General features: G+C 43.7%; 1 protein-coding gene across 1 annotated transcript; it reads right to left on the bottom strand.

Moving 5' to 3' along the window:
* Positions 1–1,802: 1,802 nt before the first annotated feature.
* On the bottom strand, positions 1,803–12,178 carry LOC124140449. The gene is made up of 3 exons (XM_046508007.2): positions 11,897–12,178; positions 3,090–3,467; positions 1,803–1,948 (listed from the first exon to the last, which is right to left on the bottom strand). Exons 1-3 carry the CDS (start codon positions 11,937–11,939, stop codon positions 1,857–1,859), a joined length of 513 nt encoding a protein of 170 aa, XP_046363963.1. The 5' UTR covers positions 11,940–12,178; the 3' UTR covers positions 1,803–1,856.
* Positions 12,179–16,377: the final 4,199 nt, after the last annotated feature.

Below are 16,377 nucleotides of genomic sequence, written 5' to 3'. Positions count from 1 at the left end.
TGGAATATTGCTAAAAGCGGCGTAAAACCATACTCACTCACTCACTCAGCACCAGAAACTTTTGTTTCACCAGAGTGGTAAAGTCTTAGCGCCTGCATCACTTTGGGCTTGCTACCCACATAACCTGACACACTGTGATAGCTGAAATACTGTACAGAGTGGCCTTCTGTGCATCTCACTGATGAGGATGCAGCGACTGTTACAGGCATTTGTAGGGCTGAGACTGAACTGTCTGGGCGTGGCACTGTCTTATTTATCAGGGGGCACGGGTGGCCCAGTTGTCTAAGGTGCCACAATTCACTGTGCAGAGTTACGTCCCTTAGGCACGCCAGAAACCTATGATTGTGGGTTCGAATCCCTGTTCGCCCCGATTATGTTTCTAGGTTTGTCAGCACCATACCCGTGCTCGTCGATTTCACCGAAGTGGTAAACGTCTTAGACCTGCATCACTTCGGGCTTTCCTTTCCACATTAAGCTGACACGCCCTGATATGACTAGAATACTGTTAAAAGCAGCGTTAAACACAACTCACTCACTCACTCACTCTTATTTATCAATGGTTTCCGTAAAACAGTAAAACGTTAATAAGCCACCTGATTCCGATGCTTCTATAAAATGGGTTTGTTTGCACCAGTTTGTTTGTTGAAGTTTGTTGATGCTATGAAGTCAGTACAAATATTGGTTCATGTGAAAGTTTGTTGAGAAATAAAGTTGTCAAACAGTTTCAAAAGTTGTGTTATTTTGCGGTCATTATTAAAATGGGCTAATAGGAACCTAGTCAGGCCACATTACACATTCCAAGTACCATATTGTTTGTAAGAGGCGACCAAGGGATCGGGTGGACAGGCTCGCTGATTTGGTTGATGCATGTCATCGTATACCATTTGCGTGGATCGATGTCAATCACTGGATTGTCTGGGCCAGATTTGACCAACATCTTTTTTTTTGAATGGCATGGCCAGGGGACTGATGTATTAGACTCAAGGCAGATGCTCTATCCACTAGACACAAGTGGTCAGACTGACATCGTACTCAGACAATGTTGCTCATTATATCGACCACTGGTTTGTCTGCCTTGATTATTTACAGGCTGTGGTAATATAGCTTGAATGAGCTGTGTCATTGATTAAAACATTTAGCAGTGATGTATCAACTCAAAAGTATCATGTTATATTGATATATTGATTAGGTTTAGAAGAGGTCTTCAGTGACCCATTCTTGTAAGAGGCGACTATTCTTGTAAGAGGTAGGGTGACGGGTAGCCCAGTCGTCTTAAGGCGCCGTGATTTGCTGTGCAGAGTTGTGTCCCTTGGCCACATCAGAAACCTATGATTATGGGTTCGAATCCCAGTTTGCCCCGATTATTTTTCTAGGTCTGCCAGCACCATACCATGCTTCTGGGTTTCACAGAAGTGGTAAACGTCTGACACCTGCATCACTTCGGGCTTTCCTCCCACATTAAGCTGACACGCCATGATATAACTGTAATACTGTTAAAAGCAGGGTAAATCCAACTCACTCACTCATAGGCAAGTCTCACAGGAATATCAATTAGGTCAGGCTCACAACCTTGGTTGATGCATGTCATTGTATCCCAATTGTATGGATCAATGCTCATGATGTCAATCACTGGATTGTCTGGTCCAGACTCGATTATTTACAGACCGCCATCATATAGCTGGGTGCAGCGTTAAACAACAAACAAACAAAGAGTGTGTTTGTAGTAATGCAGCTCACTCACTCACTCACTCACTCACTCACTCACTCACTCACTCACTCACTATACACTACAGACACTGAGCAACTATTGTATAATTTTATGATGATGATGGTGACTGTGTACAATGAGGGTACATTTACATCAGCAGCGATTTGGCCAAGAGGAGGATGCCTAGGTGTAGAACGCTGATGGTGTGCCATGGAGCTCCACAGGGCTCCCCAACCTCATCTGGAATACACAAATATCAATACATTAATTCACTTGTATTTGTTACCAATAGCTGCCCTGATATAACTGGAATACTGTTAAAAGCAGCGTTAAACCCAACTCACTCACTCACTCACTGTTACCAATAGCAATTATTGCCCTTCTACATAAAGTATGGCAGACAGCCTGTGCTTTGTTTGTTTCTCACTCAGCAATATTCCAGCCATATGATGGCGGTCTGAAAAACGATGGAGTCTGGACCAGCCAATCCAGTGATTGACATGATGAGCAACGATCTGGGATACATTGACGTGCATCAACCAAGTCGGCAAACCTGACCACCCGATCCAGATAGTCTACTCTCCATTTTATGTACTGGGGGGATAAGTTTGGTATTCTAATAATTTTCATGTGAATTATCTGTACCTTTTCTCCCAATACCGATTGTCATATCTCTCCTACTTTTGGGTGCCATCGTTCTGCTATTTCTTTTATCTGTGTTGCCCAGCTACATGTACGGGCAGCAACTCACCAAACACTTCCCTCTCAAAAATAGCGTCCAAAAGTTGCGAGCACATGTTCGAATCTCCAGAAATGTGCAGAGTTGCGCCCCTTAGGCAAGCCAGAAACCTATGATTGTGGGTTCGAATCCCGGTTCGCCCCGATTATGTTTCTAGGTTTATCAGCACCATACCCTTGCTCGTGGGTTGCACCGAAGTGGTAAACGACTGAGACCTGCATCACTTGGGACGTTCCTCACACCTTAAGCTGACACCAGGGTCCACTTGCACAAAGCGATCTTAGCGCTAAGACTATTGTAAGCCTATGTTAAAGTATGGGAATTACGATCATCTTAGCGCTAAGATCGCTTTGTGCAAGTGGGTCCAGGGATATAACTGGAATACTATTCAATTCAGCGTTAAACCCATCTCACTCACTCAATCACTCACTCACTCACTCAGAAGGCGACTAACGGGTTCAGGTGGTCAGGCTCGCTGACTTGGTTGATTATGCATGTCATCGTATCCCAATTGCGTGGATCGACTCTCATGATGTCAATCACTTGATTGTCTGGTCCAGATTTGATTATTTACGGACCGCCGTCATATAGGTGGAATATTGCTGGGTGCAAACAAACAAACCCTCACAAGGTGCTACTTACCCAACACATCTATTGACGTCGTACTGTAGATAGCAAGCCTTTCATCACTGCTAGGCATGATCTGACATTTATATTTTGCAGTGTCGTTGCATTGTGTACTATGGAGGTTTAAGCTCACAGATCCATTCGCCATAGACAATTCAGCTCTGGCTTTAAGGTCAAGGCCACTTCCTTCAAGTTGGGATGTATTCCTGGAGATGCTGAAGCGGGCCAGGGCCTTCCACGACCCATCAGCCCTCCTCATCCTGTCGATTGTCACCGACAGCGCTTCACCCGTATACGTGCATTTCAGATCAACGGTGGAGTTGCCCCGCGTAGGTGTAGAGTCCGTCGTCGTGATGTTGACCGTGTAGTCGCTTATATCTGCACCAATGGACACTGCAGCAGACAGAAATTGTTGATAATATACATGTATATTATATTGCCTACACTAATGTTGTATCATCCCGTATCTGTCGAAGATCCGGGTTAGAATAGGTCTTCAGCAACCCATGCGTACCGTAAAAGGCGACTAAGCGCTTGTCGTAAGAGACGGCTCGCAGACTTGGCTGATGCATGTCGTATCCCATCTGAGTGGACCGATGCTCATGATGTCATTCACTGGATTGTCTGGTCCAGACTCGATTATTTACAGACCGCCGTCATATAGCTGGAATATTGCTGAGTGCGGCGTTAAACAACAAACAAACAAAAAACAAAAACTCAATTTGTCGAGAGGATAGTCAACAGCCATTACGTTCTTTACGTTTTCGCGGTCTCTAAGTACCGGTTTTATGTGTTATGCCTAACCCATATGGTCACGGGTTCGAATCCAAGATTAACCCTGATAATAATTTTTGGTTTGTGGTCAGAATACCCACCCAGGGGTCCGCCCCTTCTGAAAACCAAATGTAATATATTGTAGGCAATAAAATTGACTGAGAGAGGAATTTGTTATTTTGGACCCGCCCTTGCAAAGTCTGTTTCCGTTCACATTTTCCAGGTGAAAGAAATCACGCTTCTCTCAAGACAATATTCATTGATTCTTTTGAACACATGTTGCGTTGGCCAAGGAAAAATCTATGTTGTTTAGTGCAGTCTATTCATCACAGTAATATGTGTAGGCTTAACGCTCTTTCTGTCTATTTCCGATCAATGCTTAAAGTTACAAATATATGTGACATGCCATGCCTCCGCGTGTCTGCCACCACAGGTCGTATGGGACGACGCGGTTCACACAAGATACACCGTCAGGAAATAGTATTTGCATGAATCAACACGTGACATCGTTGGATTCCCAGCTGGGATTTCGCACCATTTCACCATCGTGGCGGCTTATTCCAATCGCATCATTATTATATTACGTTTGACATTTATATAGGCTATTCGTCAGTCCTTCCATTGAGAGACCTGTCAAAATGACAATTTTCACGAGTGCAAATGTCAACTTTTTCAGGTCACGAGATGAGATAAAATATGTCATGTGCCAAAAAAAAGACATATTCTGTTTATTTTGTATTTTCATAACGATGTTCATTATCTTGCTCTGAAAATTATAATGTCACTGATGCAGACTGAAAGTAATTCCGACATAATCGGTGAAATATTTCGAGTGAAATATCAATTCTATATTTTCAGATAAATATATTCAGTATTTTATCACTTAAAAAACACAAATGCTTATATGTGAGTGAGTGTGAGTGAGTTGGGTTTAACGCCGCTTTTAACATTATTCCAGTTATATCACGGCGTGTCAGCATACTGTGGGAGGAAAGCCCGAAGTGATGCAGGTCTCAGACGTTTACCACTTCGGTGAAACCCACGAGCACGGGTGTGGTGCTGAAAAACCTAGAAACATAATCGGGGCGAACCAGGATTCGAACCCACAATCATAGGTTTCTGGCGTGCCCAAGGGAAGCAACTCTGCACAGCGAAGCGCGGCACCTTAGATGACTGGGCCACCCGTGCTCACTGAGTATATCTGATATTTTGTTTCTAAAATGTAACTCTGGCTTTGTTTTGTTTTATTGTATTTTGGTAAAATCAGGAATAACGCCGTAAGAAGGTTTACAGTATAACAAACAGCTGCCACATCTTGAACAGGTCTTGTATCAGTTAATGAGGGTGCTGCATCCAGCCCCCGAATACCAACTAATATCACCCCTGCATCCCTAATACTACTTAACACAAATCTCAAGGACCATGAAAAGGGTGTGATTTGAAGTTAAATTACTGAAAAAATAACTAAAAAATAAAATATTTGTACACCTTTATACACCATTATATCTTTTTAAACGTTGCATCTGAGAACCAAATACGATTTTATTTGCATCTCCCGAGTACCACACTACCGAGTACCGAATATCCTCTAAATAGACACCTGAATCTTGGTACAAAAAGGGCGGTCGGGTAGCCTAGTGGTTAAAGCGTTCGCTTGTCACGCCGAAGACACGGGTTCGATTCCCAACATGGGTACAATGTGTGAAGCCCATTTCTGGTGTCCCCCGCCGTGATATTGCTGGAATATTGCTAAAAGCGGCGTAAAATCAAACTCACTCACTCACTCACCTGGTACCAAAACGGGGTAAACAGTCTCATCAATAAGCTTTGGTAGCGTAATACGTGTTTGTATGCGCGTAGTGCCTATATCTTCGGGAATAGTTGTATATATGTTACACACAATCTGTGCAACTGTCCATTGCGTGCATTGGGCAGGCCGTTTGCTCAATGCGTGCAATGGGCAATACAGCTTGACCAATGCACGCAATGTGCAAACAATTATCTGCTCATTGCATGCAATGGGCAATAGTTGCGAAAGAAAACTAACTCTCCAAATATTTCACGCAATGGGCAACCAGCTTGCTCATTTCACGCAGTGGGCAGGTAATTGTTCTGCCCAAAGCACGCAATTGAAATTGGTATTGTTTTACATATCTTGTTTTTAACAAGCATCACTATATGTTTTAACAAACTCTCTTAATTTGAGTCGATATAATTATTGTCCTTATAAAATAACTTGGTCCTTTTGACTTCTGTGAATAAGATTTTAAAACTCATACACGTTACTGGACCGCCTCCGTGGTCTAATGGTAGAGCGTCCGCCCGGAGAGCGGAAGGTCCGGGGTTCGATCCCCAGCCGCGTCATACGAAAAGACGTTAAAAGATGTTACCCTGTCTGGGGCTCGGCATTAAGGGGCTTTAACAAGGACTGGTCGGCTCGGAGTCAGTATACTGTGTGTCAGTGGGGTGTTCTTGTTAAACTGCGGCATGGTATCTCAATGTACTAGCACTATAAATCGGCATCAGTCCGGACTAGTACAAGCAGACACACACACACACCATGCACGTCGGTATACAAGTGGTCTCCGTGGTCTAATGGTAGAGCGTCCGCCCGGAGAGCGGAAGGTCAGGGGTTCGATCCCCAGCCGCGTCATACCAAAAGACGTTAAAAGATGGTACTTGTTGTTACCCTGTCTGGCGCTCGGCATTAAGGGGCTAAAACAAGGACTGGTCGGCTCGGAGTCAGTATACTGTGTCTGAGTGGGGTATTCATGTTAAACTGCGGCATGGTATCTCAGTGTGCTAGCACTATAAATCGGCATCAGTCCGGACTAGTACAAGCAGTCACATACACGTGCATTCACGTCGCTATATAAGTGCAATAATCTTGGACGCGACGTTAAACCCCATTTCACCTCACCTCACCATACACGTTACTGTCCATCGCATGCATTGGGCAAGCTGTATTGCCCATTGCGTGCATTGGGCAAGTTGTATTGCTCATTGCGTGCATTGCGCAAGCTGTATTGCTCATTGCGTGCATTGGGCAAGCTGTATTGCTCATTGCGTGCACTGGGCAAGCTGTATTGTCCATTGCGTGCATTGGGCAAGCTGTATTGCTCATTGCGTGCATTGGGCAAGCTGTATTGCCCATTGCGTGCATTGGGCAAGCTGTATTGCCCATTGCGTGCATTGGGCAAGTTGTATTGCTCATTGCGTGCATTGGGCAAGTTGTATTGCTCATTGCGTGCATTTGGCAAGCTGTATTGACCATTGCGTGCATTGGGCATATGGCCAATGCACGCAGTGGGAAGTAGCACGGATTGGGTGTAACATATATACTGTTCTCATATTCCACATGATATGTCTACATTTCTTGTAAATATTTCACGAGTTAATTACTGGTTTTACATGGGACCATTATTTGGTGCCACTCTTCGTGCATGACTTAGTAGATTTCTGATTCTAAGAATATAACATGGGCACGTCTCTTGTTTACTTTCGGGAACTAAACTACCGGATGGTGGCTAACATTGATTATTGTTTGTTTGTTTGTTGTTTAACGTCACACTCCGAAAACGTAAAGAACGTATGGCTGTTGACTATCCTTTCGACAGATAGGAGTTTTTGTTTTTTGTTTGTTTGTTGTTTAACGCCGCACTCAGCAATATTCTAACTATATGATGGCGGTCTGTAAATCATCGAGTCTGGACCAGAATATCCAGTGATTGACATCATGCACATCGATCTATACGTAATTGGGATACGATGACATGCATCAACTAGGTCAGCAAGCCAATCCCGTTAGTCGCCTCTTAGGACAAGTTTGGGTTGCTGAAGACCAATTTGAAACAAATACGAAAAGGTTATTCGCGGGTGATGTATTTGATGCGAGTGTCATAGTTGTGTTTTTATACCTAAGGTTTGTAGTGTTTCAACATTTGTAATGTTTTGGTCCAATCTAAGGAAGCCTACAGGGCATTTTTTTAATGTTTTTATTGAAATTTCAAGATACTGGCCTGATATCGTTATGTTATATTCAAGGTAATGTCTTGAAATTTTAAGATTATAACTTGAACTTTCAACTTAGTATCTTGAAATTTCAAGATGCTATGTTGAAATTTCACGATACGAAAGTTGAAATTTCAAGATAATGATCTTGAAATGTCAAAATAATTATCTTGAAATGTCAAGATAAGTTGAAAGTTTAACTTAGTATGTATCTTGAAATGTCAACTTCGAAAATTTAAGTTAGTATCTTGAAATTTCAAGAAAAAAATGAAAAAACAAAACAAATGGCCCTAAAAGGCTTCCGTACCAATCCGATTTTCAAGCATAGACCTTCTTTTACCCGACAGTTCTGTTCTGCCGGGGATACCAATACTCAGTGTCAGTTTGTCTGTTTGGCAGAGAATGTGCCGCACTGACAGCTGTTGTACCGATATATCAAGCTCACAACGTACATCACTCAACATGTGTTGCCATAGGCAAGTCTCGGTGGCACGGGTGGCCCAGTCGTCTAAGGCGCCGCGATTCGCTGTGCAGAGTTGTGTCCCTTGGGCACGCCAGAAACCTATGATTGTGGGTTCGAATCACGGTTCGCCCCGATTATGTTTCTAGGTTTGTCAGCACCACACCCGTGCTTGTGGGTTTACCGAAGTGGTAAACGTCTGAAACCTGCATCACTTCAGGCTTTCCTCCCACATTAAGCTGACACACCGCGATGTAATTGGAATACTGTTAAAAGCGGCGTTAAACCAAACTCACTCACTCACATAGGCAAGACTCACGAGAATCTCAATCATATGACGCGCATGTATTTGTGAAGTGAGTGAGTGAGTATGGTTTGATGTCGCTTTTAGTAAGATCCCGGCAGTATCACGGCAGGGGACACCCGAAATGGGCTTCACACATTGTACCCATGTACGGAAATCGAACCAGGAACTTCCGCGTGACGAGCAAACGTGGCTACGCCAGCGCCTAGCTTTTGTGCAGAACTTAACGCAAAGCAGAAGTTAAATAGAGATTTGAATATTTATACTCCACCAAACACGCCACATTCTATAGACTTCCGTGCCAACCTCTTCCATATGAGGGCGGTCGGGTAGCCTAGTGGTTCAAGCGTTCGCTCGTCACGCCGAAGACCCGGGTTCGATTCCCGACATGGGCACAATGTGTGAAGCCCATTTCTGGTGTCCCCCGCCGTGATATTGCTGGAATATTGCTAAAAGCGGCGTAAAATCATACTCACTCAATCACTCACTCTTCCATATGAAAGTATAAGCAGTACACATGCATACCTGTTCTTGCAACAAAATATCTCCAAAAGAAACTTCTGTATTTTTGTGACTGAGTCAACTTATATTTAAACAATTTTACATGAAGAAACCTAGACTTATTTCTAACGACCTTGAGTGTTTGAGTGCCACAATTATCAAGGCTTCCCGAAGGACTTGTAAACACAGATGCGGCCCTGTTTCTTTTGGGAAGACGTGCTTTGCGATGTAATGTGCAGGGCTTGCCAAAACATGTGCACGTTTACACTGTATATGCTAGACATTCATGTTTATCTCACCTTACATTAAATAACAAGCTTCTGGTTGGTTAAGGAGCGGGCAATTATTACCCCGCTCACGTACGTCTCTGAGAAATCAATCGGAAAGGTAGCTTGCTTGTCTAGCATGAGTATCGTTGAACTGAGATGTCTTGTGTTATATAGTCTGTTACAAGGATGTATGTATCTCAGATAGTGTTGTTATATAGTCTGTTACAATGATGTATGTATATCACACAGTGTTGTGCTATATAGTCTGTTACAAGGATGTATGTAGATCATATAGTGTTGTGTTATATAGCCTGTTCCAATGATGTGTTTATCTCAGATAGTGTTGTGTTATATAGTCTGTTACAAGGATGTATGTATACCAAATAGTGTTGTGTTATATAATCTGTTGCAAGGATGTATGTTTATCTCAGATAGTGTTGTGTTATATAGTCTGTTACAAGGATGTATGTATACCAAATAGTGTTGTGTTATATAATCTGTTGCAAGGATGTATGCATATCAAATAGTGTTGAGTTATATAGTCTGTTACAGGGATGTATGTATACCAAATAGTGTTGTGTTATATAATCTGTTGCAAGGATGTATGCATATCAAATAGTGTTGAGTTATATAGTCTCTTACAAGGATGTATGTATACCAAATAGTGTTGTGTTATATAGTCTGTTACAAGGATGTATGCATATCAAATAGTGTTGTGTTATATAGTATGTTACAAGGATGTATGCATATCAGATAATGTTGTGTTATATCGTCTGTTACAATGATCACTGTTGTTGAGTGGTGCGTAGCAATTTAGCAATATTCCAGCAATGTCATGGCGAAGAAATACCAACAATACGTTTCACACAATGTACATGCAGGAAATCGAACCCGGGCCTTCTGCATGAGAAGCGAGCGTCTTAACCACTAAGCTACCCCGCAGCCTCATTATTTTGGGGAACAGTGTGAAATAGTACCGACTGACTGACTGACTGACTGACTGAAAAACAACATTCTTCACACGCCGAGCCTCACAGTATTACAAACAAGCCCATGCCATGTGGCATCCCCCAGACAGTAGATGCTGGAGGTTCAAGGTCAAATGAGCGTAAAACTTGGCGATGACTATCTGACACGCTCCTCTCCTATGAAATGTTTAGACAATGGCATATAACGGCACCCGGGTCACGCGAGAATTTCACCACGTGATAAGTCATGTCGACATGTGTGTTTGTTTGTTTGTTTGTTTGTAATGACTGATCAGTGTCATGTTAAACATTCCATACAGTCTGTTAACCCTTCGTTAATCTTGGTCGACTGATACGCGTGTATTGGAACTGTAATGAGCAATGGCTCAGATAACGTCCTTGCTGTTGCTCTGGTATACAAGTATACAGTGAGAGTTGAATATGTTCAGGGGCGGAGGGGAGGGGCGTGTGAACGAGGTCATGTCGACCCGGTGATAAGCCCATGCGTTCATTTTACTGTGAATAGCGTCATCTCTCACCTGTCTTCAGATTAACCAGTTGAGCCGTGACTATATGTATCCATTTTCATAACTATTGGTACCGCCTCCGTGGTCTAGTGGTAGAGCGTCCGCCCGGAGAGCGGAAGGTCCGGGGTTCGATCCCCAGCCGCGTCATACTAAAACACGTTAAAAGATGTTACCCTGTCTGGCGTTCGGCATTAAGGGGCTTTTACAAGGACTGGTCGGCTCGGAGTCAGAATACTGTGTGTCAGTGGGGTGTTCTTGTTAAACTGCGGCATGGTATCTCAATGTACTAGCACTATAAATCGGCATCAGTCCGGACTAGTACAAGCAGACACACACATACACCATGCACGTCGGTATACAAGTGCAATGATCTTGGACGCGACGTTAAACCCAATTTCACCTCACAACTATTGTCATCTCTTTGTATAGACGTGGCTATATTTATGAGCATGGGTATGTATCCATGTGTATAATCTTGTTGATGTATGGTATAAAACCCTACAAGCATCTACAGTCAAATACCGTTGTGTCGAAGTTGAAGGAACCTACGTAAATACTTCGAGTTAACCGAGGTTCGACACAACCGAACATGATAAATAAATAAAGAATACGCATGCAGTGACCAAGCTTTTACATCGAGACAACCATAAGTTCGACACGTCAATGTTCGACACAACGGTATTAACATGTGATACAGAAAACTCTGAACCCAAATAGCGCACCCTCTCCATATCAGACCTTTCCTATTTTTTTTAGAAATTGGCTTGTTTTGTTCTGACATATGCATTCCTGTTGAAAACACACGACAAAAGTTCTTATACCAACAATGTTATTAAAATCGGTAGCGAGAACATGACATTGAAATATTGTATATATGGATATTTTAATAGCCAACATCAAATCGTGTCATATGTAGCTATGGTAAATATGGTAGATATGATACACGAACTCAGTGCAAATAAGTATACTGTGGCACAATAGATCGTGAAATGCACATCAATGACTAACCTGTGCCGCAGAGAAGTACTATCCAGAAAAACTCCAGCACCATTACTGCGCAGTGCTTTCCGCGTTGCGAGATCTCCCAACTAAAACTTGTTAACGGCCCACTGAGGATATAGTCACTATTAGCTGCTTCATGTGCGAGCGCTGTGCCCGGTGATAGAAGTACACATCCACCAGCTGCTACATAGTTTTGAACGATGGCAAAACCATCGACACACTAACTCTCACCATACCAGGGCACCGTATATGGAAGCTCCCGATGCAGGTTCTGCAGTGCACGGGTTTTATTGGACTGTGCATCTTTACAAATAACAACAAATCCTGCGCGGTTTCACTAAGCGAAGAGGGTAGCGCGGCGCTCGGTTGTTATCGGCCATTAGTATACGTGGTAACGGTGAATGTCAGGTTTTATGCACGGGGATAGTTTAAGCTCTCATCTGAAGGTCAAATTTAAAAAAGAGAATTGTACAGCTTGGTAGCAAATGCTTTCGACTTTCTTCATGAAGTATAATATCCGTGTGCATATGAATATATAGACATACTTATCTTTTATGTATTAATATTCTTTATGTAACGAAGCGGGCTTTTCTTAATTTTTTAGGCGTATATTTCCTCATTGCCATAGTGATGTAACATTTGCACTAATTGTTAAAAAAACCCAAACAATTATAGCTCTAGATGAGATCACTTCTTCCCTAGGGAGATATAAAAAATATGATCCTTGACATTTTGAGGAGGAACCAGCAACGGGGTCAGTAAGATGGATTGAAAATGGATTGTGAGCTCTTTCTTGGGAGTTCTGTGTGATGCCTCAGTGCATTCGACTATTTTATCTCTGGGTTCCAGAGCTCCCAAGACCCCAAGAGTTATCTATCTTTTCAGCTGTGCGTCACATAGACTAAAATCTAGTCTCTGAAATGAACATATCGTACATAAAAAAACAGTTGTTTAGTTATCTTAATAAAAATATAATAAAAAGGAGCCCAGTGACTCTCTTCATTTTCCTGATACTGCAGTGATCTAGACTTGCCAAACATTATAGACTTGCATGGGCTGTATTTGATATATATTTGTATCAGGGTCTGTAAGACAGACTATGCGTCACAGATCGCGCTAACGAACAACAATTCACAGACAGACTGGGTAGCTCGATCACTTTCTCTGGCATATGGTATCAAACTGGTGACGTAGAGAGCACTTTTTAAACTATGTGAATGAAAACATATCAGGAGGAATGTCAATGTTTTATTTCATTGATAGAAACAAACATGTCATTCATGTGTGTGCATAACGTTTTCGGTTGGTACAGAGAGGAGGGGGCACGGGTGACCCAGTCGTCTGAGGCGCCGCAATTCGCTGTGCAGAGTTGCGTCCCTTGGCCACGCCAGAAACCTATGATTGTGTGTTCGAATCCCGGTTCGCCCCAATTATGTTTCTAGGTTTGTCAGCACCATACCCGTGCAAGTGGGTTTCACCGTAGTGGTAAACGTCTGAGACCTGCATCACTTCGGGCTTTCCTCCCACATTAAGCTGACACGCCGTGATATAGCTGGAATACTGTTAAAAATATTCCTGTTATGTAACGACGTGTCAGCTTAATGTGGAAAGAAAGCTAAAAATTATGCAGGTTTCAGACGTGTACCACTTTGATGAAACCCACGAGCACAGATATGGTACTGACAGACCTAGAGAAACATAATCAAGTTTGTTTTTAGTCCTGGTGGTATATGTGTGATCAAGGCCGTAGTTAACTTTTTTTGACAGGGAGGGCAAATATTTGTACAAGTATCACTTGTCCCCAACTTACAAAAATCCAAGGGGGCAACTGCCCCCCCACCCCCCCCCCCCCCCCCCCCCCCCACCCCCCACCCCCCCCACCCCCAATCTAAATAAGTTTTGATTGGGGTGATGTGGTGTTTAGGCTATGAGGCGATAGCTCATTTCATGTGTTTAGAGCCTAAACGTGTTTAGACAGAACACACCAGATGTGCGTACCGTTTAGGATTGACGCGCATTCCTAAACATGTCTTTATGTGTTTACATTCTTAACACATTATTTTACAATGTGGTTTAAGTAGTGAATTATACTAATTTAATAAGTAATATTTACTAACCTTCTGCATCTACCTAGGAGAGTAATTTCGTTGTTGCTAACCTTCTGGTCGCTGTTACTATTTAAGCTGGTAAAGTGAGTGAGTGTGGTTTTACGCCGCTTTCAGCAATATTCCAGCAATATCACGGTGGGGGACATCAGAAATGGAATTCACACTTTATACCCATGTGTGGAATCGAACCCGGGTCTTCGGCCTGACGAGCAAACGCTTTAACCACTAGGCTACAATGCCGTCCCTTAAAGCTGGTAAAACAGTTCTGTGCGTATGACAGCTAGGACGTCCCCGATTTCGGTTGTATCAGAGGTATTAGATGACACGGCTGTTCAATTTGCTCCGAGGTAGAGAAATGAAGTTGAAAAATATCCTGACGGACCATAATCAGGTGAATCGAAAGTTTCTTCAACTTCCTCTGAATCTGTAGGGTCAGAGGTAAACCTTGGGGGTGATAAAGCCTGGCGTATGGCAGCTGGATCAATCAAAGGACCCATGTCATCATCCCGCGTGTCATCGTCGGAGGGTGATCACGACTCGGGGAGGATTAAGGTCCGTGGAAAGTAAGACTCTAATCTGTATGGAACGGTTCCCGAACTGTCGGGTTGGTCTTGATTGTCTTCTCTAGGGTCCTTATCCCAGCTGTCATCGGTAGCCGAATTTGAGTGCTTCTCAGACGCTCAAGAGTCCATGGGCTTTGGCTTGGGCTTAGAAGAACCCATACGGGAACCTTGCGGTGACCGTGAGGATCTGGTAACGGACGTTGGCTTGGCTCCTGTGTGGTCCGTGCGGGTTCCATGCGATGACCGTTGAGATATGCTGTGCTGCGACGGCTTGTTGCTCGTCTGGTCAATGTGGAGGATATAGTGAGTGAGTGAGTGAGTTGGGTTTAACGCCGCTTTTAACAGTATTCCAGTCATATCGTGGCGTGTCAGCTTAATGTGGGAGGAAAGCCCGAAGTGATGCAGGTCTCAGACGTTTATCACCTCGGTGAAACCCACGAGCACGGGTATGGTGCTGAAAAACCGAGAAACATAATCGGGGCAAACCGGGATTCGAACCCACAATCATAGGTTTCTGGCGTACCCACGGGACACAACTCTGCACAGCAAATCGCGGCGACTTAGACGACTGGGCCACCCGTTCCCCCTCTTGTTGTTGGACCCCCTTCACTATGAAAGTAGGGTCTTGTGTCACCTTCATCAATAGACACCAGGACTTAACACATTGAACACATTTTCTGGCGTGCCCAAGAAACGCAACTCTGCACAGCGAATTGCGGCGCCTTAGACGACTGGGTCACCCGTGCCCCCCTGGAGGATACATGGGTGGCTCTCCTCGCCACGGTCTTGGTGACCGTGCGGTGACCGTGCCGTATGTGATTCTTGGTGAAATAAAGCTGACTGGCTTCCAGCTCTCTAGCTCCCTCATACGGTGGTACGGCCGAGGCTTATCCAGCGGCTCCATAAAATCCACCCCCGACCCCCACCCATATCAAATGGTTGGTCCCTAAGTGCTAGAGGACTCTAGCACACACATGCAAAGAAATGAGGTTTTCCGGCATTGACAAGCTAAAGATCTAGATGTTGATTGGCGTTCCTAATGTCTTGACAACTACTTATGTGTGGTTGACAGTGAAGAGGACTTCTGTTGAAAATTCTGGAGATTAGTTTGTGTGATTGCAGCCAAAATACATGATTTATGGCAATGATATAATAGAGGTAGAGATAGAGGATTTAAAAGAATTAGAGGATTCTGGCATGCCCAAGGGATGCAACTCTGAACTGCGGACTGCAGTGCCTAAGATGACTTGGCCGGGCCCATGAGACAAGAAAAATCACAACAAAGTAGTTGGTTATATTAGAGATGAGGTTTTTAGAGGATTCTGGCATGCCCATGGGATGCAACTCTGCACCGCGAACTGCAGTGCCTAACACGACTTGGCCGGGCCCATGAGACAAGAAAAATTACAACAAAGTATACTAGCCACATAAAGAAACTGTGCACGGAGAAAATATATTCTGGATTGAAATACAACACAGCAAGAACAAAATGATGCAGACGCTGTAGCAGCTGAATGATCAGACCATAAGAAAATGTCAACGGGACCTGAACAACATCTGTTACGATGACGTCAGAAGATCAAAATGGAGTAGGGGGTCAAACGACAAAGTCACAAAGTCAATAACGGGTATGACCACCCTGTGCGTGAATCACAGCAGTGCATCGGCGACGCATGGAGTCCACCAAATGGGCATGGAAGGTCTGGGGAATGGCCTGCCATATCCTCCTCAAATCCTGTGCCAAGTCACGGACGTTATCTGGAGGATGTGGAAGACGACGCAGACGGCGCTCCATTTCATCCCACACATGCTCTAT

The sequence above is a fragment of the Haliotis rufescens genome, unplaced genomic scaffold (genome assembly GCF_023055435.1).
Source record: "Haliotis rufescens isolate VD_foot unplaced genomic scaffold, xgHalRufe1.0.p SCAF_37, whole genome shotgun sequence".
Lineage (NCBI taxonomy): Eukaryota > Metazoa > Mollusca > Gastropoda > Lepetellida > Haliotidae > Haliotis > Haliotis rufescens.
The sequence above is the reverse complement of the archived record's forward strand: the minus strand, read 5'-3'. Positions and strand labels throughout refer to the sequence as shown.